At 35.6% G+C, this 27,679-nt stretch overlaps 1 protein-coding gene across 22 annotated transcripts in view; it reads right to left on the bottom strand.

The window, feature by feature from the left end:
* The window catches only part of IQCM (IQ motif containing M), a 644,218-nt gene that overhangs the window by 241,578 nt on the left and 374,961 nt on the right, over positions 1-27,679 (bottom strand). For 21 of the 22 annotated variants that reach the window (XR_006216738.1, XR_006216737.1, XR_006216740.1 and 18 more), the window contains one exon: positions 26,210-26,371. Coding sequence is in view for 18 of the 22 variants with exons in the window: in XM_042983796.1 (XP_042839730.1) it covers positions 26,210-26,371 (162 nt within the window). In the remaining 4 variants the exon portion in view is untranslated. Of the gene's footprint in view, positions 1-23,690; positions 23,711-26,209; positions 26,372-27,679 lie in introns of those variants that run through there. The other variant, XM_042983807.1, reaches the window with a different exon arrangement.

Here is a 27,679-nt window from a genome sequence, read left to right as displayed (position 1 = left end):
CCATGATCTACAGTTTCATTTCATGTAGTTTCAGTTACCTGCAGTTGACTGCGATCTGACACACCTCAGAAGGTCAGTAGTAGCTTAATGCTATATCACAATGTCTACATCATTTACCTCACTTCATCAGTTACGCATTTTATCATCTCACATCATCACAAGGGTGAATACAATACAATAAGTTATTTTAAGAGCAAGAAAAACAGACCACATTCACATAGCTTTGAATACAGTATATTGTTTTGATCATCCTCTTTTGTTATTAGTTATTGTTGTTAATCTTTTACTGTGTCTATAAATTAAACTTCATCACAGGTACATATGTATAGAAAAAACAGGCATTCCCTCGGGATCTTGGAATGTATCCCCCATGGAAAAAGGGGGACTAAGTATATTTTTTAAAAAAGCACAACATGAAAACACAGCAAAAACTTAATGATAGTTATCTCTTGGTGGTTTATTTTATAAGTGATCTTAAAGACTCAATAAATATTTGTTGAGTAAAAAAATAACTTTTCCTCTTTATCCTTCCTAATTTTAAATAGATTTTGGTTATGAGCAAATATTGCATTCTTCTTAAAACAAAAAAAATCAATAAAATTTAACTTCGGTCATTGTTATTGACCCATAAGAACTAATCCCCCCACACACCCAAAAAAGATTTTATTGATTACTAAGGCTTAAAATTGCCAGTAAAAATACTGTATCTATTCACAATATACAATGATTCCCATCCAAATAATTGTGTGTGTTGTCCCTCTTTTTAAACTATTGTTTGAATCTTTTATTCTGATCTATTTTTACAGGTTACGTGTTTAATACCCTACATCATTTTAACTATTCTAAATCATGGGCTGAAAAGTTAGAAATCATGAGCTGGTTTCATTTCACAACTCTACCACTTTCTAGCTATGACTTTTAGGTATATTGCCTCTCTGTGATTCATGGTTCTTATGGCACATGGCCCATTGGGTCTCTATGAGGATTAAATAATATTGCTTACATGAATATAGGTAAATCATTTAGCACAGTACTTTGCATATAGGAAGCATTCAACACATGTGAAGTATAATTATTTTTCTTTTTGCTTCCTAATAATAAAGTGTCTGGAGCACAGTTCAGGTTCACTAAACAGATACTGATTTGCTTTGAAGAATTCTGATTAATGTGAAACTTAAATCCAGAAACCAAAATCACAAATAAACAACGAATATACATGGAAGAACAGATTTGGGTATATTCTACTGTGTGGAAGAATTGTTTTACTACTATAACACACAGTTGTAATTTATTTAAGCAGGTTTTTTTAAAGCTAGAAGTAGTTCTCTTCTTCCTCCCATACATATGACAACATACAGTGATGTTTTTGCAAATAATCAGGCACCAGCAACTACCATAAAATTCCTTTCTCACCCATCTCTTGCACACGTTTCCCTCTCCTGCCTTTAAATTTTACTCTTAAAATCTCTTGTAAGTGCCCATTAGACAGTGCCCTCCACTGTCAGGTGGAGGTTAATATGTGTAACCATGAAAAGCACGAATGTTTTATGGTGCCAAACATTATACACTTTGCATATTTTTTAGTTCAGAGGTGCTATATGTCCACCTACAAACTGGCTCAAAAGAAATCCACTCGGTGTTTGGCCTGTTCTACAATTTTTTAATGTCACTTCATAGCTACAGGTTCCTAGTAAGTACCATAGCATGCACTTCAGAATATGTATTGAATAAATGAAGTTTTGAACCTTTCTTTTAAATAAGGTGAGATAGAATAGTTCATATTTTGCATAGACATCTGTCAAACTTACTCTGAAAAGAAGAAAGCAGGCCAGCCATACCACCAAAAAAGGGACAGTATATAATTGTGATGTGAATGTTTAAAAACATATATATGGTATTCATGGTCACTGAGTCCTTCTCATGCATAAATAAAGACAGTTAAAATTGTTGAAAGAGCTCTATTATTTGCAACATGCCACAAAGATCATTTTTTAAAATAAAATTATAAGCGGTTTTTATAAGCATATGTCAATATATTTATTAAATAACTCCAGTATGCAGGTGTTTGCATATCAAATGAAACCTGGGAGCCTCTACATCTTTTTCAATTCATCACTCACTATTTTACCACAATATACAAATAGTTATAAGCTAAATAAATCATAATCATCAGTTGACTTTAAGTCTAAAGTATCTGTATTTATATAAAAATATCGGCTGCAAATTTTAAAGACTTTAAGAAAGAAAGACAACAATAGTTTCAGTACATGATTTACATACTTGTTTAAACTAATGTTAACATTAAAGGCATTTAAAATGTTCCAGGGTAAGCTTATTTAACAGGTTAATTTATTCTAATATTATATAATCAAAACAGGGTTCAGGCAAACTATATTTGAACTGAGATTAACATAATGACATACCTTTAATAGAAAGTCTTATCAGCTCCCTACAATTATCAAATGTTCTAATTTAACTGACAGTCAAACAATACAGAGGACAATTATAAAAATTCCTAAGTATTGTGAAAACATTCTTACCTCATTATACTTCAGTCTTTAGGGGGAAAAGTCATTACTATACCCTAGGGATATTAAATAATTTTCAGCTTAAAGTTTACATCTAATAAGGATCAGTTTCTGTTTTATGTGAGATTTCATGATGAAGCACTATTTCCTACAATTTAATATGTGTGGTTGGAAAAGGAAAGGAACTGAGCTAAAAATAGCCATGCAAAACAAGATGTGACAGACCAAAACTGCCTGGTCAGAGTCTTTCAAAAAGGTTAGAAGCCAACATGTGCACTGGCAACAAGAGTTTTTGCAGCGCCAGACGGAGCAAAAAGGGGAGTGAGTATGGTTTCTTTCAGTTTTTGCTTTAGAAAATATACAAAGGACAAAACTAGCAGCCAATTTTTTAAGCTGGAGGGAAACAGAGAGAAAAATAAAGACTAGTACAAAGACAGATGTAGTAATGCTTACTTTGTCCAGAAAAATTACTTTTCATAATAAAGCCAGGATGAGGGAGTATGTGCATGTGGTGGTGGAGGGTAGATAGTGATGGGTCTGATGAGACTCTGAAGTTGAATCACCATCATGTTTATAATTAAGGTCATGACCTGGAACAAGCCACTTAGCCTCTGTGCCCTCTGCTCAATTCAAATGATTTTTTTTCAATACCTGCTAACGGGATCCCTGTAAAACTAAAAAGAGAATTGGCAAAATGACATGTATGTCCCTTCCAGGGCTTAAATACTCTAGTTACAATACGTTTTTACAAAATACTGGAAGAAAATATGCCAAAATAAAAAGTAGTTATATTACAGAAAGTAAACTCTCAGTAATATTTTCTTTTTTTAAAATTTGGAAATTATCTGTAATTCACCTTTATATTAAGTTCACACATAAAAATATCAATGTATAGGACACTATGGTTGATCACTATATAATGAAATAATGCTTACTCCTTAGTAAACAAGTGCACTATTTTAAATTATTTCCGAAGGGCTAGTTAAGCATACTATCGATGTTTTCGTTGAGGGCACTCTCTTCCTGTGAGCGTGAAATAACTTAAAAGGCATCCAGACAGTTCTCTAAAGACATCCCAGGTCTCTGCATCAGGGCTTATGCTCCTCTCTCAAGCAAAACCCCTACTATGCCTAACCTCTCAGGATTGCTTAGTGGATCAACTGAGAACACAGCATGGACTTGTTTTACAACTCTCATCGCTTTACATCTTCTACTGTAGTTAATTATGTATTGGTATCATTTCCCCAGCCTAAATCATAAACACTGAGGAAAGCTGTTTTATTTACTTTTGAATTCTCCTGCCTATCACAGAGTATTGAACATAAGGAACTCAATAAAGATTTGTGGAGTGACTGAATATGCTCTCATTACCTTGGATCTTTGCTTCCATTATGGTAAAATTATATTTTATTAATAAAAATTTTAAATATTAAAGAACTGTGCCATGTGTATTATAGCCATATCATATTACAGTAATCTTTGAAGGAATCCACAGAGAACAAACAAAAGTAATTTTAATATGTTGATTGGAAAAAAAGTATTTACCTTTAACATGAAAAATAGCTTAAATGCTAGAGTAATACTTTATGTATGCATTCCTATAACAAATAGTTAATGCATAAATGCCTGCTATGTGCTAAGAATTCTAGAGTGGGAATAAGGATAATTAAATAGAGTGTGTTCTCAAAAGCTTATGGAATTATCAGAAGAGGTATTTAAAATAAGTATTATATTTTCATACCTGAAATGTAGTTTTAAATGCAAAACCGCTTTCAATGGTTTTGTAAAATAAAATTTAAAAATGGTTTCATTCATTTCTCAATTTTTTTTGAAATGCTATATTTTATTTATTATTAATTATATGATAAATATACTTTTCATTATACTTCAACACAGCAAAATCAAAATAATATAAAGATAAACTTACCAATGAAAAACAATGTAAACATAGATAAAACTCTTTGAATTTTTTAGGTAAAGAATATGGCTTACATATGGAAGTTCAAAATGATATTTTACAAGTCCCTAATAATTTTATTACTATTGTTAGACAAGAAATGTAGAGTAAAACATGTAGACTATGTAGAAAAATTAGAAAATTCAGCCATACTCGAATAGTTCAAGTCCATTGGATTAACACAAGATTAAAATTTGCATATTCTTACATTCAATTGATATAACCATGTGAGTATACACACCATGCTATTATAAATATGTATTTTTTTGTATTTCCCTATAAGTAAGGGAAATACTTATAAGTCCCTATAAGACTATCAAAACATAATTTTGATAGTCATATAAGAACTCCACCTTATCATGAACCACAGTATACTTAACCATTTCCCTATTCCTGGGACTTTACATTGTTTTAACATGTACAGTAATTACAATATTGTAATTACTATCATACATATATCTATACGTATGATTTATTTAAGATAAATTATTATATACCTGAATTCTGAAAGAATAATCATAATTTAATGTTTTCTTGATGATTCAAAATAAATCACCACATTTATTGCATAGATAAGTGCTTGCTCTCAGTGCAGAATGTCTGAGCTGAAATCCTGGTGGCACACCCCAACAGCTGGATGATCTAAAGCAAGTTTTTTAGCCCTTCTAAGAAATGTTTCCTCTGTAAAATGAGTTCAATAATAGCAATTATCATATAGATTATGAAGATGAAAGGATAAAATCACATAAAATGTTTAGTCATTAGGCTTAAAGAGTACAAAATGAATAAATATGAATTTTATATTAACTATGTTATTTTACCATCGTAACAATCAGTAAATACCAGGAATTGCTAATTGTTCAACTCTATTTACCCCTCACTCAACAAACTAAAATTACAATTTTCAGTTTTGAAATATCATATATATATATATATATATATATATTTCATAAATTACATATAACTTCAAGATCTGAGTGTCTGTATGTACATGTATACATACACATATGTAAATATAATTATATTTATTTATTTTTAGCACAGAGTATCTTACCAAGTGTAAAACCTCTCTTAGGAAATATTTTGGAACTTTGAGGATGTGGTATTGGGTATCATAATGATTGGGATGAGATAAAGTGACTTTTATTAGGTAGGAGCCAGGAATACAATATTTCCTTCAATAAATGACACAGTATATGCAACAAAGAAATGTCCCATATCCTACACAAATTTCAAATATTCTCCTTTAACCTTATGTAAAAGAATCCCATTTATTTTTTACTGGTTTTATTGAGAAATAATTGATACATGTCACTGTGTAAGTTTAAGGCATACAGCATGATGGCTTGATTTACACATATTTGTGAAATGATAACCATAATAAGTTCAGCTAATATCCATCCTTTCATATTAATACAGTAAAAAGAAAAGACAGGAAAACATTTTTCTCCTTGTCATGACAACTCTTAGGATTTACTCTCTTAACAATTTTCCTATGTAACACAAACGTGTTATCTATAGTCACTATGTTGTACATTACATTCCTAGTAGTCATATATCTTATAATTGGAAGTTTGTGCTTTTTGACAACCTTCCTCCAATTCCTCCTTCCCCCACTCCATGCCTCTGGTAACCACAAGTCTGATCTCTTTTTCTTTGACTTTTGTTTTGTTTTGTTTTAGATTCTGTATATAAGTGAGATCATATACTATTTCTTTTTCTCTGTCTGACTTATTTCACTTAGCATAATGCCTGCAAGGTCCATCCATCTTGTCACAAATACTAGGACTTCCATGTTTTTTATAGATGAACAATAAGTGTTCATGTATGACTGAATGGATACAGAAGTTTGAGATTCTTTGTTCTAGTTCTGCAAAAAATGCACTGGTATTTTGATGGGGATTGAACTGAATCTACAGATTGCTTTGGTTAGTATGAACATTTTATCAACATTAATTCTTCAAATCCATAAGCATTGAATATCTTTCCATTTATTTGTGCTGTCTTTGATTTCTTTCATCAACATCTTGGAGTTTTCAGGTCTCTAATCTCTTTGGTTAAATTTATTCCTAGGTATTTTATTCTTTTTGATGTAATTATAAATGGGTTGCTTTGTTAATTTCTCTTTCTGATTGCTTATTAGAATATAGAAATGCAACCAATTTCTGTACGTTAATTTTATATCCTGTGACTTCAGTGAAATCATTTACTATCAAATAACTTTTTGGTGAAGTCTTTATGTTTTTCTTTTTTTTAGATTTTTTTTTAACATTTATTCATTTTTGAGAGACAGAGCATGAGTGGAGAAGGGGCAGAGGGAGAGGGAGACAGAGAATCTGAGGCAGGCTCCAGGGTCTGAGCTGTCAACACAGAGCCTGACATGGGGCTTGAACTTATGACTGTGAGATCATGATGTGAGCTGAAGTCAGAAGCTTAACTGACTGAGCCACCCAGGCACTCCTTTAAGTTTTCTATGTATAGTATCATGTCATCTGCAAATAGAGACAGTTTTACTTCTTCCTTTCCAATTTGGATACCTTTAATTTCTGGTTCTTGTCTACTTGCTCTGGCAAAGACTTCCAATATTATGTTGAATTAAAGTGACAAGACTAGGCATTCTTGTGTAGTTCCTGCTCTTAGAGGAAAAGTTCTAAGCTTTTCACCATTTAGTAGATGTTAACTGTGAGTCTGTCCATATGACCTTTTTATGTGTAGGTATATTCCTTCTATACATGCTTTGAGAGTTTTTATCATACATTGGTTTTAAATTTTCTAAAATACTTATTCTGCAGCTATTGAGACAATATAATTTTCATATTTATTTTGTTAATGTAGTGTATCACAATGATTGAGCTGCGGAACTTGCATCCCTAGAATAAATCCCACTTGATTGTGGTGTATAATCCATTTAGTCTACTGAATTTTGTTTGTGACTATTTCATTGAGGATTTTTGCATCTATGTTCATCAAGGATATTGGCCTGTAATTTTTTCTTCACTTTATTTTTCTTTTTTACTTTTCTGTCAGTTTCTGTCTCTGTCTCGTCTTTGTCTCTCTATCCCTCTCTCATTTTTTGTGGTGTCTTTGTCTGATTTGGGTATCAGAGTAATGCTCTCCTCATAAAATGAGGTTGTAAGTATTCCTTCCCCTTCAATAATTTGAGGATAGTTACTATTCAGTTATTTGATGATAGTTAAAAGTTTGGTAGAATTCATCTATGAAGCCATCTGGTCCTGGTCTTTTTTTTTTTTTTATAAGCCTGCTTACATTACTGATTTAATTTTGTTATTTATCATCACTCTATCCAGATTTTCTACTTCTTGTGATTCAGTATTGGAAAAGTATGTGTTTCTAGGAATTTCATCCATTTATTCTAGGTTTTCTATTTTTGTTTTCTTTTGTTTTTTATTTTTATTTTATTTATTTATTTTTAATATTTATTGTCAAATTGGTTTCCATACAACACCCAGTGCTCATCCCAAAAGGTGTCCTCCTCAATACCAATCAACTACCCTCCCCTCTCTCCCACCCCCCATCAACCCTCAGTTCTTAGTTTTTAAGAGTCTCTTATGCTTTGGCTCTCTCCCTCTCTAACCCCCTTTTTTTTTCTTCCCCTCCCCCATGGACTTCTGTTAAGTTTCTCAGGATCCACATCAGAGTGAAAACATATGGTATCTGTCTTTCTCCATATGACTTATTTCACTTAGCATAACACTCTCCAGTTCTATCCATGTTGCTACAAAAGGCCATATTTCATTCTTTCTCATTGCCACGTAGTATTCCATTGTGTATATAAACCACAATTTCTTTATCCATTCGTCAGTTGATGGAAATTTAGGCTCTTTCCATAATTTGCCTATTGTTGAGAGTGCTACTAAAAACATTGGGGTACAAGTGCCCCTATGCATCAGCACTTCTGTATCCCTTGGATAAATTCCTAGCAGTGCTATTGCTGGGTCATAGGGTAGGTCTATTTTTAATTTTTTGAGGAACCTCCACACTATTTCCAGAGCGGCTGCACCAGTTTGCATTTCCACCAACAGTGCAAGAGGGTTACCGTTTCTCCATATCTTTGCCAGCATCTATAGTCTCCTGATTTGCTCATTTTAACCACTCTGACTGGCGTGAGGTGATATCTGAGTGTGGTTTTGATTTGTATTTCCCTAATGAGGAGTGACACCGAGCATCTTTTCATGTGCCTGTTGGCCATCCGGATGTCTTCTTTAGAGAAGTGTCTATTCATGTTTTCTGCCCATTTCTTCACTGGATTATTTGTTTTTCAGATGTGGAGTTTGGTGAACTCTTTATAGATTTTGGATACTAGCCCTTTGTCTGATATGTCATTTGCAAATATCTTTTCCCATTCTGTTGGTTGCCTTTTAGTGTTGTTGATTGTTTCCTTTGCTGTGCAGAAGCTTTTTATCTTCATGAGGTCCCAATAGTTCATTTTTGCTTTTAATCTCTTGCCTTTGGGGATGTGTCAAGTAGGAAATTGCTGCAGCTGAAGTCAGAGAGATTTTTTCCTGCTTTCTCCTCTAGGGTTTTGATGGTTTCCTGTCTCACATTCAGCTCCTATATCCATTTTGAGTTTGTTTTTGTCAATGGTGTAAGAAAGTGGTCTAGTCTCATCCTTCCGCATGTTGCTGTCCAGTTCTCCCAACACCATTTGTTAAAAAGACTGTCTTTTTTCCACTGGATATTCTTTCCTGCTTTATCAAAGATTAGTTGGCCATACTTTTGTGGGTCTAGTTCTCGGGTTTCTATTCTATTCCATTGGTCTCTGTGTCTGTTTTTGTGCCAATACCATGCTGTCTTGATGATTACAGCTTTGTAGTAGAGGCTAAAGTCTGGGATTGTGATGCCTCCTGCTTTGGTTTTCTTCTTCAAAATTACATTGGCTATTCAGGGCCTTTTGTAGTTCCATACAAATTTTAGGATTGCTTGCTCTAGCTTCAAGAAGAATGCTGGTGCAATTCTGATTGGGATTGCATTGAATGTGTAGTTAGCTTTGGGTAGTATTGGCATTTTAACAATATTTATTCTTCCAATCCATGAGCATGGAATATTTTTCCATTTCTTTATATCTTCCTCAATTTCCTTCATTAGCTTTCTATAGTTTTTCAGCATACATATCTTTTACATCTTTGGTTAGGTTTATTCCTAGGTATTTTATGCTTCTTGGTGCAATTGTGAATGGGATCAGTTTCTTGATTTGTCTTTCTGTTGCTTCATTACTAGTGTATAAGAATGCAACTGGGGGCGCCTGGGTGGCTCAGTCGGTTAAGCGTCCGACTTCAGCTCAGGTCACGATCTCGCGGTCTGTGAGTTCGAGCCCCGCGTCGGGCTCTGGGCTGATGGCTCAGAGCCTGGAGCCTGCTTCTGATTCTGTGTCTCCCTCTCTCTCTGCCCCTCCCCCGCTCATGCTCTGTCTCTCTCTGTCTCAAAAATAAATAAACGTTAAAAATTTAAAAAAAAAAAAGAATGCAACTGATTTCTGTACATTGATTTTGTATCCTGCGACTTTGCTGAATTCATGTATCAGTTCTAGCAGACTTTTGGTGGAGTCTATCGGATTTTCCATGTATAGTATTTTGTCATCTGCAAAATGTGAAAGCTTGACTTCATCTTTGCCAATTTTGATGCCTTTGATTTCCTTTTGTTGTCTGATTGCTGACGCTAGAACTTCCAACACTATGTTAAACAACAGCGGTGAGAGTGGGCATCCCTGTCGTATTCCCGATCTCAGGGAAAAAGCTCTCAGTTTTTCACCATTGAGGATGATGTTAGCTGTGGGCTTTTCATAAATGGCTTTTATGATGTTTAAGTATGTTCCTTCTATCCCGGCTTTCTCGAGGGTTTTTATTAAGAAAGGATGCTGAATTTTGTCAAATGCTTTCTCTGCATCAATTGACAGGACCATATGGGTCTTATCTTTTCTTTTTTTAATGTGATGTATCACATTGATTGATTTGCGAATGTTGAACCAGCCCTGCATCCCAGGAATGAATCCCACTTGATCATGGTGAATAATTCTTTTTAAATGCTGTTGAATTCGATTTGCTAGTATCTTATTGAGAATTTTTGCATCCATAGTCATCAGGGATATTGGCCTGTAGTTCTCTTTTTTTACTGGGTCTCTGTCTGGTTTTAGGAATCAAAGTAATGCTGGCTTCATAGAATGAGTCTGGAAGTTTCCCTTCCCTTTCTATTTTTTAGAATAGCTTGAGAAGGATAGGTATTATCTCTGCTTTAAATGTCTGGTAGAATTCCCCTGGGAAGCCATCTGGTCCTGGACTCTTATTTGTTGGGAGATTTTTGATAACTGATACAGTTTCTTTGCTGGTTATGGGTCTGTTCAAGCTTTCTATTTCTTCCTGTTTGAGTTTGGGAAGTGTGTGGGTATTTAGGAATTTGTCCATTTCTTCCAGGTTGTCCAGTTTGTTGGCATATAATGTTTCATAGTATTCCCTGATAATTGCTTGTATTTCTGAGGGATTATTTGTAATAATTCCATTTCCATTCATGATTTTATCTATTTGGGTCCTCTCCCTTTTCTTTTTGAGAAGCCTGGCTAGAGGTTTATCAGTTTTGTTTATTTTTTCAAAAAACCAACTCTTGGTTTCGTTGATCTGCTCTACAGTTTTTTTAGATTCTATATTGTTTATTTCTGCTCTGATTTTTATTATTTCTCTTCTTCTGCTGGGTTTGGGGTGTCTTTGCTGTTCTGCTTCTATTTCCTTTAGGTGTGCTGTTAGGTTTTGTATTTGGGATTTTTCTTGTTTCTTGAGGTAGGCCTGGATTGCAATGTATTTTCCTCTCAGGACTGCCGCCGCTGCATCCCAAAGCATTTGGATTGTTGTTTTTTCTTTTTCATTTGTTTCCGTATATTTTTTAATTTCTCCTCTAATTGCCTGGTTGACCCATTCATTCTTTAGGAGGGTGTTCTTTAACCTCCATGCTTTTGGAGGTTTTCCAGACTTTTTCCTGTGGTTGATTTCAAGTTTCATAGCATTGTGGTCTGAAAGTGTGCATGGTATGATCTCAATTCTTGTGTACTTATGAAGGGCTGTTTTGTGACCCAGTATGTGATCTATCTTGGAGAATGTTCCATGTGCATTTGAGAAGAAAGTATATTCTGTTGCTTTGGGATGCAGAGTTCTAAATATATCTGTCAAGTCCATCTGATCCAATGTGTCATTCAGGGCCCTTGTTTCTTTATTGATCCTGTGTCTAGATGATCTATCCATTGTTGTAAGTGGAGTATTAAAGTCCCCTGAAATTGCCACATTCTTATCAATAACGTTGCTTATATTTGTAATTGCTCTATATATTTGAGGGCTCCTGTATTCGGTGCATAGACATTTACAATTGTTAGTTCTTCTTGATGGATAGACCCTGTAATTATTATGTAATGCCCTTCTTCATCTCTTGTTACAGCCTTTAATTTGAAGTCTGGTTTATCTGATATAAGTATGGCTACTCCAGCTATCTTTTGACTTCCAGTAGCATGATAGATAGTTCTCCATCCCCTCACTTTCAATCTGAAGGTGTCCTCAGGTCTAAAATGAGTCTCTTGTAGACAGCAAATAGATGGGTCTTGTTTTTTTATCCATTCTGATACCCTATGTCTTTTGGCTGGAGCATTTAGTCCATTTACATTCAGTGTTATTATAGAAAGATATGGGTTTATAGTCATTGTGATGTCTGTAGGTTTCATGCTTGTAGTGATGTCTCTGGTACTTTGCTTCACAGGATCCCCCTTGGGATCACTTGTAGGGCTGGTTAGTGGTGATGAATTCCTTCAGTTTTTGTTTGTTTGGGAAGACCTTTATCTCTCCTTCTATTCTAAATGACTTACTTGCTGGCTAAAGGATTCTCGGCTCCATATATTTTTCTGTTTATTACATTGAAGATTTCCTGCCATTCCTTTCTGGCCTGCCAATTTCAGTGGACAGATCCGTCACTATTCTTATCAGTCTCCCTTTATATGTTAGACCATGTGTATCCCTAGCTGCTTTCAGAATTTTTTCTTTATCCTTGTATTTTGCCAGTTTCACTATGATATGTCATGCAGAAGATTGATTCAAGTTACATCTGAAGGGAGTTCTCTGTGCCTCTTGGATTTCAAGGCCTTTTTTCTTCCCCAGATCAGGAAGTTCTCAGGTATGATTTCTTCAAGTACACTTTCAGCACCTCTCTCTCTCTTCCTCCTCTGTAATCCCAATTATGCGTAAATTATTATTATGTTTTGTCGCATCACTTAGTTCTCTAATTTTCCCCTCATACTCCTGGATTTTTTTATCTCTTTATCTGCTTCCTCTTTTTCCATAATTTTATCTTCTAATTCACCTATTCTCTCCTCTGCCTCTTCAGAGCTGTGGTCGCCTCCATTTTATTCTGCGCCTCATTTATAGCATTTTTTAGCTCCTCCTGACTGTTTTTTATTCTCTTGCTCTCTGTAGCAATAGATTCTCTGCTGTTCTCTATACTTTTTTCAAGCCCAGCAATTAATTTTATGACTATTATTTTAAATTCATTTTCTGTTATATTGCTTAAATCATTTTTGATCAGTTTGTTAGCTGTTGCTACTTCCTGGAGTTTCTTTTGAGGAGAATTCTTCCATTTCATCATTTTGGATAGTCCCTAGAGTGGCACGGAACTACAGTGCTCTTCCTCTATGCTGTCTGGAGTAACTTGTGTTGGTGGGCGGGGCCACAGTCAGACCTGATGTCTGCCCCCAGCCCACCGCTGGGGCCACAGTCAGACTGGTGTGTACCTTATCTTCCCCTCTCCCAGGCGCAGGACTCACTGTGGAGAGGTGCAGCCCCTGTCTTGGCTACTTGCACACTGCCAGGCTTGTGGTGCTGCTTCTATGGGATCTGGTGTATTAGTCGGGGTGGATCCACAAGGTGCACAGGGGCAGGAGAGGCAGACTCAGCTCGCTTTGCCTTAGAAGGTCCACTTTGGGAGGGGCCCTGCGGCGCCCGAAGGGAGGCAGACCCGTCGGAGGGATTGATCCACAGAAGCACAGCACTGGGTGTTTGCGTGGTGCAAGCAAGTTCCGTGAAGGGAATTGGTTCCCTTTGGGATTTTGGCTGGGGGATGGGCGAGGGAGATGGCGCTTCCCACCGCCTTTGTTCCACGCCAAGCTGAGCTCTGTCCTCCAGGGCTCAACAACTCCTCCTCCTGTTGTCCTCTAGCCCTCCCACTCTCCGAGCAGAGCTGTTGACTTATAACATTCCAGATGTTAAGTCCTGCTGGCTGTCAGAACACACTCCGTCCAGCCCCTCCGCTTTTTCAAGCCAGACTCGTGGGCTCTGCCTTGCAAGGGGGCTGCCCCTCCATTGCCCGGCTCCCTCCTGCTAGTCCATGTAGCACACACAGCCTCTCCGCCCTTCCTACCCTCTTTCGTGGTCCTGTTGTCTACGCATGGCTCCAGAGAATCCATTCTGCTAGCCTTCTGGTGGTTTTCTGGGTTATTTAGGCTGATGTGGGTGGAATCTAAGTGATCAGCAGGATGCGGTGAGCCCAGCGTCCTCCTAGGCTGCCATCTTCCCTAAACTCCTGTTTTTAACTTTTAAACTGCAGTTTTAATTGAATTACGCACCAATATTACCATATGGAAGAATTTAAATATGACTACATATTTACCATTACGAGTGAGGTTCACCTTACTGTTTTATGTTTTTATGATGTTAATAATCATTCTTTTGCTTCCAGTCAAAGAACTCCGTTTAGCATTTCGTGTAAGGCAGGTTTGGTGGTAATGAATTCCCTCAGCTTTTGCTTATTTGGGAAAGTCTTTATTCCTCCTTTTTTCCTGAAAAACTGCTTCATCAAGGATAGAATTCTTGATTGACATTTTTCTTTCAGTATTTTGAATCATCCCATTCTCTCTCAGTCAAAAATGTCTTGTTGAGAAATCTGCCTAAAGTGTTATGGGGGGAGGGATGTAACCTCTTGTATGTAAATTCTCTTTTCTCTTGTTACTCTTACCATTTGTAATTTTGTCTTTGACTTACGAAAATATAATTATTTGTCTCAGTGTAACCCTATTCGGTTTCAACCTATTTAGCATCTTTTGAGCCTCATGAATCTGGATACCCATTTCTCTCCCCAGTGCTGGGAAGTTTTCAGCAACTATTGCTTTAAATGTATTTTATATCCTTTTTTCTTCCTCTTCTCCTTCTGGAATTCCAATAATGTGAATATTTTCTCTTTTCATTGTGTCCCCTAACTCTTGGTAGGTTTTCTTCACTGTTTTATTAATTTTTTTTCTTTTTTTTCCCTCTGGGTAATATCCTAGCCTCCAGGTCACTTATTCTTTCTTGTGCATGGTTAAGTCTACTTTTGAAACCCTCTATTTATTTCTTAAATTCAGTTATTATATTTTTCAACTCTATAATTTTTTTGTTTTTTAACGGTTGCTATTTCCTTGTCAAACTCCTCATTTTGTTTATGCATTATTTTCCTAATTTCATTAAACTGTCAATGTTTTCCTCTAGTTCATTAAACTTCCTTTAGAGGACTATTCTGAATTCTTCATCTGAAATTTTATAGATCTTCATTTATTTTTTAGGGTCAGTTAATGAAGCCTTATTAGTGTCCTTTGGTAGTGCCATATTTATGATTGCTCACGATCTTTGGCTTCTTATATTGATAACTGTGCTTCTGAGTAATTGGACGCCTCTTCCAAACTTTACAGGTTTACTTTAGCAGGGACAGTTTTGCATCAGTCAGTGCAGTATGGGTTTCTGGGTGTCTGTTGGTAATGTCTTTGGGCAGGTGAGGCCTGCTAATATGGTTTATTTTGGGATGGGGCAACCGCTGGAGCTCTAAAGAGGGGGATGAGGGGTTGTGTCACTGGCTGAGAACAGTTGACTAGGACTGCTGAATTGGTACCCAAGTAATCCTGTAGAATGAGTTCTGCAGTTACCTGGATTCTCTGGTCAGAATCAGGTGGTCAGGACTGGGTAGTACATTCAGTTGTATATGAGGTTTTAAATCAGTTTCACTTCCCTGGCAAGGCTACAGGACAGGACTCAGGTTCTGTACTGCTTGTTGGTTAGGAACCCAAATCAGTCTAGATGTGTACTGAGTCCCCTTGCAGATGAGGCCATTGGTTTTGTTCTGAAGATGGGGGAGTCCACAGACTGTGCTTTCTGTTCAAGCACTGCTGTATGTAGGTTTGCTGAATGGGCTATGCAGTTTCCCATGTTCTCTGGTTAGCTTCCCTGTTCAGATAGGCTGAAGCTTATATTCTGCCACACACAGGGCTACATAGTAGATTATCTGTCTGGAGACAGCAGGAGAAGCAGCTCCAAAGCTGGTAAAGTTCTTTGTTATCTTAACTCAACCCCACCCACACTGCCCCAAGTTCCCTGACCAGTCTATTGGATTTGCTCTGCAAATTATTGGCTCTGGTCACTTCTCAGCTCAAGTGCTGCTAGGCCAGCACAGCTTCCAGGAGTTGTCACCAGCTTTTCTGGTCAGATGGAGGTAGAAGACATTCTCCATAGTGATTGGGGCAATATCTCAGCTCCCTTGCCTAGGCAGGATGGAGAGAGGCCACTCCAGGCTACTCTCAACTTCCCAAACAGGCTATCAGTTGTGAGGAGCTGGGAGCTATCCTCAGCCTTGGCTATGAATTAGTCCTCTTGACTGTGCATGGCATGGGAACACTCCACACCCAGTATGGGCTTTATGCTGGGGTAATCAGCTCTGATCACCTGCCTCTTGGGTGAAGAACCACTAGACTACACTGCTTTCAGGTGTTGTAGCCAGCCCATCTGGTTAAATGGGGCCAGAAGATATTCTCCATAGCAGCTGGGGCTGTGATTCAGCTCCTTGCCTTGGCAATGACAAATCAAATTCTAGAGCTGGCAAAATTTCTCATTTGAGGATCCAAACAAACAGATCTGCACCCTGCTGAGTTCCCTGGTCAGAGTGTGATCCCAATTTAGTTCTGCAGGTGAGCAACACTGCAGGTTGGAATTACTACTTGGGTACAGCAGGTATCATCACCTTGGTCTGCCAAGATTCACATGTTGGTTGTTGCAAGCCCCTGTCCCTTCTCTGTCTTAGTCAGATTCCTAATGGTTGAGCCTCACAGATTTCCCTCTAATGCTCGTGATGTGAAATTAGAGTAAGGATTCCCATAGAGTGACTCACAATGCTGCAATGGGGCTGCTTGTTGTACCCCCTGGGTTATCTTTTCACTCTGGAGGAAGTATAGGCTCAGGGGAGATCTCTGTGCATTGTGTTGCACTAGCCTGAGAGATGGGCAATGCAGTCAACATATAGCTGTCTCTCTCACCCTTCTAATGCAGTCTGTCTTTGGCCTCACTCTCATGTTCTAGAATTCTCTCAGTAGTGTCTTGTTCTTAAATAGTTCTTGGTTGTTCTTCTTGTGAGGGGGTATGATGTCAAGAACAATTTATGTTGCCTTCTTGGTGATGTCACTCTAAAATCCTGTTTATGTTTATTGGAGCATAGAACCCAACTTCATGTTATGTATAATCACAAAGTTTATTTATTTATTTATTTTTTAAATAGAGAATTATACTTTATTTATTTATTTTTTAATGTTTATTGATTTTTGAGAGAGAGAGAGAGAGAGAGAGAGAGAGAGAGAGAGAGCAGGGGAGGGGCAGAGAGAGAGGGAGACACAGAATACAAAGCAGACTCCAGGCTCGGAGCTGTCAGCATAGAGACTGATATGGGGTCAATCCCACAAACCATGAGATCATGACCTGAGCCGAAGGTGGATGCTCAACTGACTGAGCCACCCAGGGGCCCTGCACAAAGCTTTTTTTAAAGCACTATTTTAAAATACACCAAGTTTTCAATGAATAAAAGCACAATGTAAAACACAAGACTAAACTCTGTCTTATTCAAAACTTTACCAAGAATTGTTCATTTTGAAGTTATATCCCCCAAAAGCAATACTTCTCAAAATATTTGAGCTAACAATTCACAACACCTTTGTCATTCTACATTTGTAGCTGTCATATTTATGGTGTTTCTATATATTGCTGCAAACATATGACTATTTTATATATCCTTCTATAATATAGTCATACCCAAGTATTTATATATCAAAGCACATTTTCATATACCACCTTTCCTTTTATCCTTTCTCATACATACATATATAATAAGGTAAATTTTAAAATATTTGTTATATAAAACGGGTGCTAAGTCTAATAAAGTTGAGACCCATTACTCTAGGACAAATTCTCTCAAACAAGAATATGCTTTTTCTGGTGTTTGAAATAAGAATAAATGGGCATTGAATGAGACTCTCTCCTGTGAGCTTTAATATGTTTCTTTTGTTATATCAATTTTGACTGGCTAGAGACACTTTTATGTGAATTTCCAAATTCTTTATTGCATTCTGAAGTTGAATTTATCACCTAAAATACTCTTTAACACATAAGAACTTACTCTCATCTCTAATTTTATATATTACTTCTATAATTAAAATATGTACTTATTACCTAAAATATTAATTAACTTATGAGGAGAGATTAGAGTGTGTGTGTGTGTGTGTGTGTGCGCGCACGTGCGCATGCTATGTAGTCATAAATTACATTAACTAAATGTGAGAGTGAACGGGCATAAACTTCCAAGAGGTGACTTTATGACACTTGGCATTGTATACTATGTCACCAATTTATCAGGCTTTATAAAACCACTGTCTTAGTCTCGTGTAAAAGTTGTGCAGAAATACTTTATAAAAGGGGTGTGAGGTGGAATTTCTTTAAACAAACAACTGAAGAGAATGGATCTTTCCAATGTCCTTCCCTTTGCCTATAACACTTTATTATCTACTTAGTAACTGTAATCTGTGCTATAAGAACAACTCATATACCATAATCTTTATAAAATCATCTCTCATACAGCCAGATGTAGTCATTCCCTTCTCTTAGGCTCACAATTATACTTAATTGCTTCTGTTATTTCAATTAGCATGAAAGCTTGATTGTTTTCTTTATGTGCTTATTTATTGAGAATAACATGTCCTCATACTCTTAAGAAAAGTCAAATGTTTCTACAACTATGGCAATAAGTTACTACAACTAATTTTTAAACTTCTTTAATTAATCAATTATAGTTCTTTAGCTATGGTGGCAAGTAATGCCCAGAACAAGTTATAAACCTGTTTTATCAACAAGTGATAGCTCAATTCTGGAAACATACTTCTGAAAACCAACCAGTAAGTGGGAGATACTACTTTGACATCTAACTAACTAGCAAAAGTCCCTCTCTAGTAATACATGGTTGAAGGCCAGTCAATCAGCAACTTGGTCTTTCCTGAGGAACTATACCGTAATCTTTTTTTGTTTTTAAGTTTATTTATTTATTTTGAGAGAGAGAGACAGAGTGCAAGCAGGGGAGGGGCAGAGAGAGGGAGAGAAAATCTTAAGCAGGCTCCACACTGTCATTGAAAAGCCCAACGTGGGGCTCAAACCCACAAACCATGACGTCATGACCTGAGCCGAAATCAAGAGTCAGACACTTAACCAACTGAGCCACCACGCACCCCTACCCTAGATCTTATGTCATTTCACTTCCATTGCTAAAAGCCACTAACCACTAACTTGCATGTTGTGTAACAAATTACCCCTACCTTAGAAGCTTAAAACAACATTTGTCTCACATAGTTTCTGAGAGTTAAGAATCTGGAGTGGATTTTCTAGGTGGGTCCAGCCACAGTCTCTCATGGGGTTACAGTCATCTGAAGGACTGATGGGGTAGAGACTCCACTTCCATGTTGCATTACTCACACAGACCTCAGTTCCTCACTGGTTGTAGGTGGATGGCTTCAGTTCATTAGCACAAAGACCTCTCAACAGGTCTGCCTAAGACTTTTATCACATGGCAGCTAGCTTTCCTCAGAGAAGCTTATCTAAGAGAAGGCAGCAGGAGTCACAAAATCTCTTTATGAACTAGCCTCAGAGGTAACACACCATCACTTTTTTTTTGTATTCTGATACAGTATGTGTATTTCCACAAAAGCATGAATACCAGGAGGCACAGATCATTGGGTCCATCTTCAGAGATAGCTACCACTCTTCCCCCAAGCCCTATATAATATCAATAGTCTGCTTTGCTCAGAAAGACTGTTTAACCAGGATAACTCTCACTTACTTAGATGAACAACAAACTGAGCTTGGAGTTTTTATTTCACATATTGACTGTTGCTGTTAGGCAGGTTCTCCCAAGATTTTTTTTTTTTTTTTGAAGATCCTTGTTTTGTGGCATTTTGTTTGACCCATAGACCAATAGAAGTGCTCACTGGGACTGACTGAGCCAAAACACTCTGATAGTGCTTTGGATCTGCTAGAATGTGAACACTTCTAGGGCAGGGATTAAGCTCAAATTATTTTTCAAACTTTATTGCCAAGAACATAATTGACACTTAGTTCATGCTTGTTAAATAAATGGATGCAGAATTCAAATAATAAGACATTAATCCTACAATTTTCATTTTAAAAAGTTCAGAAGTATTGAGTGGTAGATTACTGTTTAATATGAAACTCACATTTCCTTTAGCTTATAGATCTAATGCCACATCTTAATGTCTTTCGCAAATGCTTCCATCCTGCTTGGTGAAACTGGGTTTTGGGAGAGTGGGAGACATATCTCTGATTTTATCAATGAAGTCCAAGAAAAAATGGAATTCACATAGAACACATTCATTCCATTAAATGAGCAAGACCTCATTCATCATCCTAAAGAATTTGTAATAACTTGACCATAGTTGAAAACCTTTCACCAGATACAATACAGCATTCATTTTTATCTTTCTGTGGATAATTTCTGTGAATGTACTAAATGTTGAAAGTTTTAACCAACTGAACCATCATCTAAAAATAAAATACCATTGTTCCACCAGCAAGTACCATCATGAAAACATAATCACATAATTTGCCCTTAACAAAGAAAATCAAAGGGACATTAAAGAACATGAAAGTTGAGGCTGCTGATAGTTTATAGTTGGTAAAAAGGGACATCGACAAGTATATATCAAAAAAACTTTACAAGTCCAATTGAATATAAAATATAGTTTTTAGTGATATTATTCTCCTCAAACAAGCAGGTTATCCATAGGCTAAGTAAGACCCTGATATAACCATAGTATGTTTAAACTTATCCAAACTATAATAGACCATTTCCTGTACTTAAGCATATATAAGTGATATAAAATATATGACGCTCCCTTCAAATCAGGATTTGAGTTTTTCATTTTTTAATAATTAATCTTACAGAATACCCCAAAGAACAGGTTAAAAACGCAAAGTAGTTTTAACAAGAGTACAAATGTCTATATCTTAATAAGTTAAGGATAATCAGGACAAGTCAGGATAGCAAGTTTAAGAAGGCAAAATAAATTGCACACATATTAATAGTATAAGAAAATATGGTAAAAAAGGAAAGAATGATGATGGGTAGAAATCCAAATGCTGAGATGTGTGTTTTAAAAGTTTAAAACAAGTGCCTATTTTTATCTTCTTTTATTTTTCCCTATATTCATTTGTTTTGTTTCTTAAATTCCACATATGAGTGAAATATGAGACTCTTAACTATAGAGAACAAACTGAGGGTTGCTAGAGGGGAGATGGGTGGGGGGAATGGCGAAATGGGTGATGGGCATTAAGGAAGGCACTTGGGATGATCACTGGGTGTTATATGTAAGTGAAGAATCACTGGGTTCTAATACTGAACCAATACTACATTATATGTTAACTAACTTGAATTTAAATAAAATCTTGGAAGAAGAAAAAAAAAGTTTAAAACAAGTACAGAGATATAAGCAGAATATGTGGTAGCTGGATTATATTCACAATAAATTAGATATATTTGATTATCATATCTTCTGAATTCCATCACTTAAAAGAAATGAGAAAATTTGGAAAATTTTTAGAGAGAAGTACCAAAAGACATTAAGGATTAGAACGAGGGCTTCTGAGGAATAATATTTTTAAAGGCCTATTATAGAAAAAGAAAGATTCTTATTAATCTATGCATAGACTTAATTTTGTGGATTGTGGAAAAGTTACAGCTGCAATCAACATGTGTAAGAAAAGAAAGTCTTATGTTTCAGAGTAGAAAGTTCTGAGATAGATCATCATCAAAAATCAGACCTGTCAAGGACAATTATGTAATTGCCAGAGTCTAAAGATGGGATTCTCATTTGGCTAATACACATCAGGTCTTGCCTGAAGGCAGTGGAATAAACCGAACAGCATAAAGAGATATCTTTCACTTTTATAATGGGTAACAAAACAGTGATTAGGCCAGGAAATCAGTTCCAGCATTAATTATATAACTTAAATAACCATATGTTATAGGGGTAAGTAAAATGTACTATATGAAGGGCTGGAAATGATATATGAAGAAGTAGTAGAACTAGAGGTCTCTGCTCATTACTCAGGATCTGAACTAATTAGAAACCTTACATTAATATAATAATATGATTCAGTTAAGAATGCACCATTGGTTTGAAAAAGTAATTTAATCATTCATTTGTATTCTCTAAATGATTGTCTTGAGAGATAATGGCTAACCTACTCCTTTCAAGGTATTCCCATTAGAATTCCAGGGGTTCTTAATATAATCTACAGCTTTCAGGTTGAGAATCCACCAAAGTCACAAAAGCTAATGCAGGTGAGAAATAAGTTCAGTATGTCTGCGACAGGCCAGAAGAGCAGCGGGACTCAAGGGCAGACAACTCATAAGGAAAGATAAGAAAAGACACATTAAAAGACCAGCCTTCCAAAAGGCTTGTTAAACTTATTTTCTGTAAATACATATGTTCCTGGAGAAAAAATAAAAGTTTTTAATTCATTGATCTAAAATGATAAATTATCATTCAGAAGAAATACTTTGTGTATTTAAGCAATTTGAAGGTATGACTGACTTATGCTGCATTCCAGTGACATTCAAACCAGTATGATAGGAATTCTGAGATATAAAAACATGGATATAATGATACTTTTAGAGTATGTATGGTCTTAATACTACCTAATTTGTTAGCAACCCATGCCATTTATAGAACATTCAGTAATTCTATTGCTACTCCTCAGTTCTTGCTGATGATACTTCCCTAAATTACAGAGTGAAATCAATAAACAGGAGTGCCTACATGGTGGAACACATAATAAATTCCCAGAGCTAACTTCCTTAAAATGTTTCTAGCAGAGCAGATACTGAGTTTCAGAAAGTGCTTCTGTAATACACTAATCTTTCTCAAGGCAAATGCTGAAAACTATTTTGTCTATCAGTTTAATAACAACTGTAATTCAAAAAAATGCGAGACCTTGGTCACTTACAAAAAGGGAAAAGGTAAGCATAAAACTTCAGAAGATAGAGTCTTTAACTTACAAAATAATGCCTCTTGCATGTTTCCTTTATGTTTGTTTTATTTGCAACAAATGTTCACAAATGGGCTATAAACAATGAACACAAATCTTTGGAATGATATGGATTCCACTGTGGGAATGTTCAGGTGGAAAAGGGCAAAGAGAAGATAAATTGCAACAGGGTCTTGATTCATCTTATAAAGCCTGAAGCCCTCAATCTTATTTTTCATAATTTTCCTTCTCTTTTCCTCCTCTTCTTCCCCTGTTATCTATCAGAACAGGGTACTTAAATATGCCATTACATACACTAGCCCAATGAGACTGTGCTAAATCTGTGGCTCTCTATAGATAAGTTCTAAAATGCTGAATCTAAAACTTAAAATCATTTCTCAAAATTATTACCAAAATACAAATTTCACTATCTTGGTTCTTTAAATTTATTTTATAGCTTTATTGAAGTGTAAATGAAACTGCACATGTTTAAAGTATACAATTTGATGAATTCTGACATATGTACATATACATGGAACTATCACCATGATGAAGATAATAAACATTACCATCATTCCTGTCACAACCCATCACATCTCACTTCCACGTCCCAACCCAATCCCAGGTAAACATAGATCTGCTTCTGTCATAAGGTTTAGTGTTCATTATCTATAATTTCATAAAAATGAACTCACACTCTTATCCTCTTTTTTTTTTGGAGGGGGGGGTCTGGTTTCTTTTACTCAGCATAATTCTTTTGAGATTCAGCCATGTCGTTACATGTATCAATACTGTCAATAGTTTGTTCTTTCATATTGCTGAGTAGTATTCTGCATGGATATATCACAATTTGTTTAGCCTTTAACCTGTAGATAGACATTTGAATTTTTTCTACTTTTGAGTCTTTTACCAATACATGGATATTCATGTACAAATCGTTTACAGATGTATACATTCTTTCGTCTTGGATAAATATCTAGGAGTGGTATGGTTGGGTCATAAAACAGGTTTATGTTTAACTTTTTAAGAAAACATCAAATTATTTTGCAAAGTGTTTTTACCATTTTACATTTGCACTGGCAGAATATTAAAGTTGCTACACATCCTTGCCAACACTGGGTGTGTTCAGTCGTTTTAATTTTAGTCATTCTAGTAAGCATGTAGTGGTATCGCACTGTGTTTCAATTTACATTTCCCTAATGAGTAATAATGATGCATATCTTTTTTGGACTTGTTTGTCATTCATATAAATCCTTTTTTCTTTTTCTTTTGTATTTATCTTGAAAATTTTATTTACAGTAAAATTCACTCTTTTGTTATACAGTTCATTTTGACTAATTTTTAGAGCCCTATGACCATTATCATGATCAAGAGACAGAACAATCCCATCACCCAATGAACTCCCTCATGCTGCCTCTTTGCAATCAAATCCTCCCACCAGCTGTAAGCCCTGGAAATCACAGGACTGATCTCTGTCCTATAGTTTTGCTTTTTCCAAAGTGTCATTTAAATAGAATCTATATATAGCCTATGAATTTGGATTCTTTCACTTAACATGATGCATGTGAAATTCCTGTTGTTGTATCAATAGTTCATTCCCTTTTATAGGTGAAAAATATTTCATTGTGTAGATGTAAAAATTTTCATTTACCACCTCACCAGCTAAAGAACATTTATGTTGTTTCCAACTTTTGGCAATTATGACTAAAGCAACTATATACACTTATACACAGGTTTTTGGTAAACAAATACTTTCATTTTTCTTGGGTAATTACCCAGGACTGAGATGGCTGGGTTATGGATACAGTACTGCAACTTTATAAGAAAGTACCAACAAAATATTCTTAAATTGATTATATCATTTTACATTCCCAACAGCAATAAATGAGTGTTTCAGTTGCTCTACATCCTTGCCAGACTTGGCACTGCCATATTTTCAATTTTATTTTAGTCTAATAGGTGAGTATTCTTGTGGCTTCAATTTGTATTGCCCTAGTTACTAATGATGTTGACCATTTTATATAAAACTTAAAGAGAAATCATTTCATGTGCTTATTTGCCATCTATGTATCTCATTAGTCTATTTGGTTTTTACCAAAATACAAAGGTAATTAAGAGAAGGATAGTCTTTTCAACAAATAGTGCTAGCATATTTGGATATCACCATGTTAAATTTAAGAAAAAAAAAAAGAACTTCAATCTATGCCTTGAGCCAAGTACAAAAAAAAAAAAAAACAAAAAACAAAAAAAACCCTCAAAACAGATTATACACTGAAATATAAAACCCAAAGGTATAAAATTTTCTGGAGGAAACCCTTGAGACCAGAAGTCTGGCCAGTTTTCTTGGCTATCACAACAAAAACATAAAGAATACAGTAGTAAACTGAATTTCATCAAAATTAAAAACTTCTCTTCAAAACATATTATTGAAAGAAAATACAAGACACAGACTAGGAGAAAATATTTTCAAAGAATATATCTTAAAGGATTTATATTCAGAATATCTAAAGGACTTTCAACACTCAATAATAAAAGATATATATTAAAAAATGGTCGGGGCGCCTGGGTGGCTTGGTCGGTTAAGCGTCCGACTTCGGCTCAGGTCATGATCTCACGGTTTGTGAGTTTGAGCCCCGCGTCGGGCTCTGTGCTGACAGCTCAGAGCCTGGAGCCCGTTTCAGATTCTGTGTCTCCCTCTCTCTCTGCCCCTCCCCTGTTCATGCTCTGTCTCTCTCTGTCTCAAAAATAAATAAACGTTAAAAAAAAAATTAAAAAAAAAAAGGTCAAAAAATTTAAGATGGACAGTTGGCCGATGATGATATCCAATGCCAAATACATGAAAACATACTAAATATCATTATCTCCTGGAAAAGTGAAAACCACATCAGAATACCAATACTTCTCTATTAGGATGGCTAAAATTAGAACAACTAATTATACCAAGTACTGATGTGGAGCAATTGCAGCTCTGAAGTCTGCAGGGGGCGGGGGGCTCGGGATAAGAAATGATAGAACTGCTTTGGAAAACAGTTTGGTTAAGAGAAATGCTAGGATAAGTCTATCCACGATCCTGTGCATGAATGAATGTTCATAGTAACTATCCGTAGAGTATCACATTTTCGAAAGCAACACGAATGTCTATCATCAGGTGAATGAATAATCACAGTGTGTTTCTGCTATTCTAGAGGAAACACCAAAGTGTAATACAGACACTTTTTAAACTGCAGGAATAATACTTAAGAACTAAAATGAATACTCCCCAGGGCCTAGATATTACACTACATCATCTAAGTGACAAATAAGAGTTAGATAAAGGGTCATTTCTTCTATAATATAAAAAAAAATAATAAGATTCAGCATCTTACCTATATATTTATATCCTTCTTCCCCATTTACTATGGGTCTCAGCCAAGTTGACCTAAGTCGTATATTTTTACACACATGGGCACCTTGAGGAGGATAGAGTGTAAATAACATTTCAATCGCATTGTACTTCTTGAGGAGTTGAGAATATCTGTCACGGTCTTCTGTAAAAAAAAAAAAAAGAATATATATTTTTTAAATTTTAGACATTTTGCAAAAATGTCTAATGTATTTTTAAGGGACGCACATTAGAAACTATTTAATAATTTGAATGCTAATGGTTATGTTGACAACTTGGATTTTCTTTAGTCAGAGGTACTTCACCAATAATCTTACTGTGCAGATAATTCCTAGCAAAAATTAAGGAGTAATGGGTTTACTAATATCATCTTTAAACACTATCAGTTTAAAGTAGTATTGTTAACAGGTATGGAAAAAAGTAAAGTAACCAATGAATAGCATTTATATTATACATAATATAACTATATGTATATTTGTAATTGCTATTAAACAATGGAAATCAGATTAATCTGACAAAAATGTTGACTAAACGTAGAGTTCCCTAAAGTGGAATGACTAAATTAATATTCCTAGGCTATGGTCTTTAAGAAAATACAATGATGTGTGTACAAATATTTATTTTATTTTTTTAATGTTTACTTATTTTTGAGAGCGAGAGCAAGCAGGAGAGGGGCAGAGAGAGAAGGAGACACAGAATCCGAAGCAGGCTCCAGGCTCTGAACTGTCAGCACAGAGTCTCATGCAGGACTCAAATCCACGAACAGTGAGATCATGACCTGAGCTGAAGTTGGACACTTAACCAAATGAGCCACCAAGGCACCCCATACAAATATTTACATGCCACTTACTATATGGAAGGAATTGTTCCAAGTTCTTTTAAAAACTAATACATTTAATTTTCGTAAAACATCTATAAGGCATATCTTATTATTTCCATTTTACATGAGTAATTTGAAATGCAGAGAAATTAAGTAACTTGCCTAAATCTTGCATTCTGTAAATGATGCAAATAGGCTTTGGGTTATCTAAGGAAGCTCTCATTTGCAAACATATAATTCTCAACCAAACATAACCTGCATTAACTAGTAGATGAGAAAACTAGAATTCAAAAATAATTGGAACTGTAGAGTGAAAAATCTTTGGTTATGGACCCTGGGCCTCTGGGTGGTAACTTCAGTTTTTGGCTGATAAACTAGTGCCTAAAATTCAATAAGACAATCTCTTGAGCAATGAATTCAAAGTAACTCTACCTAGAAACATCTCAAACAAAAGAGAAATACTGATGTAAACCTTCACTTATAACCCTGTTACATTTTCTTTCTTTCCTTCCTAATTTCCTCCCTTTCTTCTTATATTCCTTTATTTTGTTAAATAGCATATTTTGTGGTAGAGTAAGTATAAGACAATATGACATAATGCTTGAATGAGTAAGAAAGTAGACTTGTTGGTGG

Source organism: Panthera tigris, chromosome B1 (assembly GCF_018350195.1).
Source record: "Panthera tigris isolate Pti1 chromosome B1, P.tigris_Pti1_mat1.1, whole genome shotgun sequence".
In the NCBI taxonomy this organism is placed as follows: Eukaryota; Metazoa; Chordata; class Mammalia; order Carnivora; family Felidae; genus Panthera; species Panthera tigris.
This window is presented reverse-complemented; position numbering and strand designations above follow the sequence as displayed.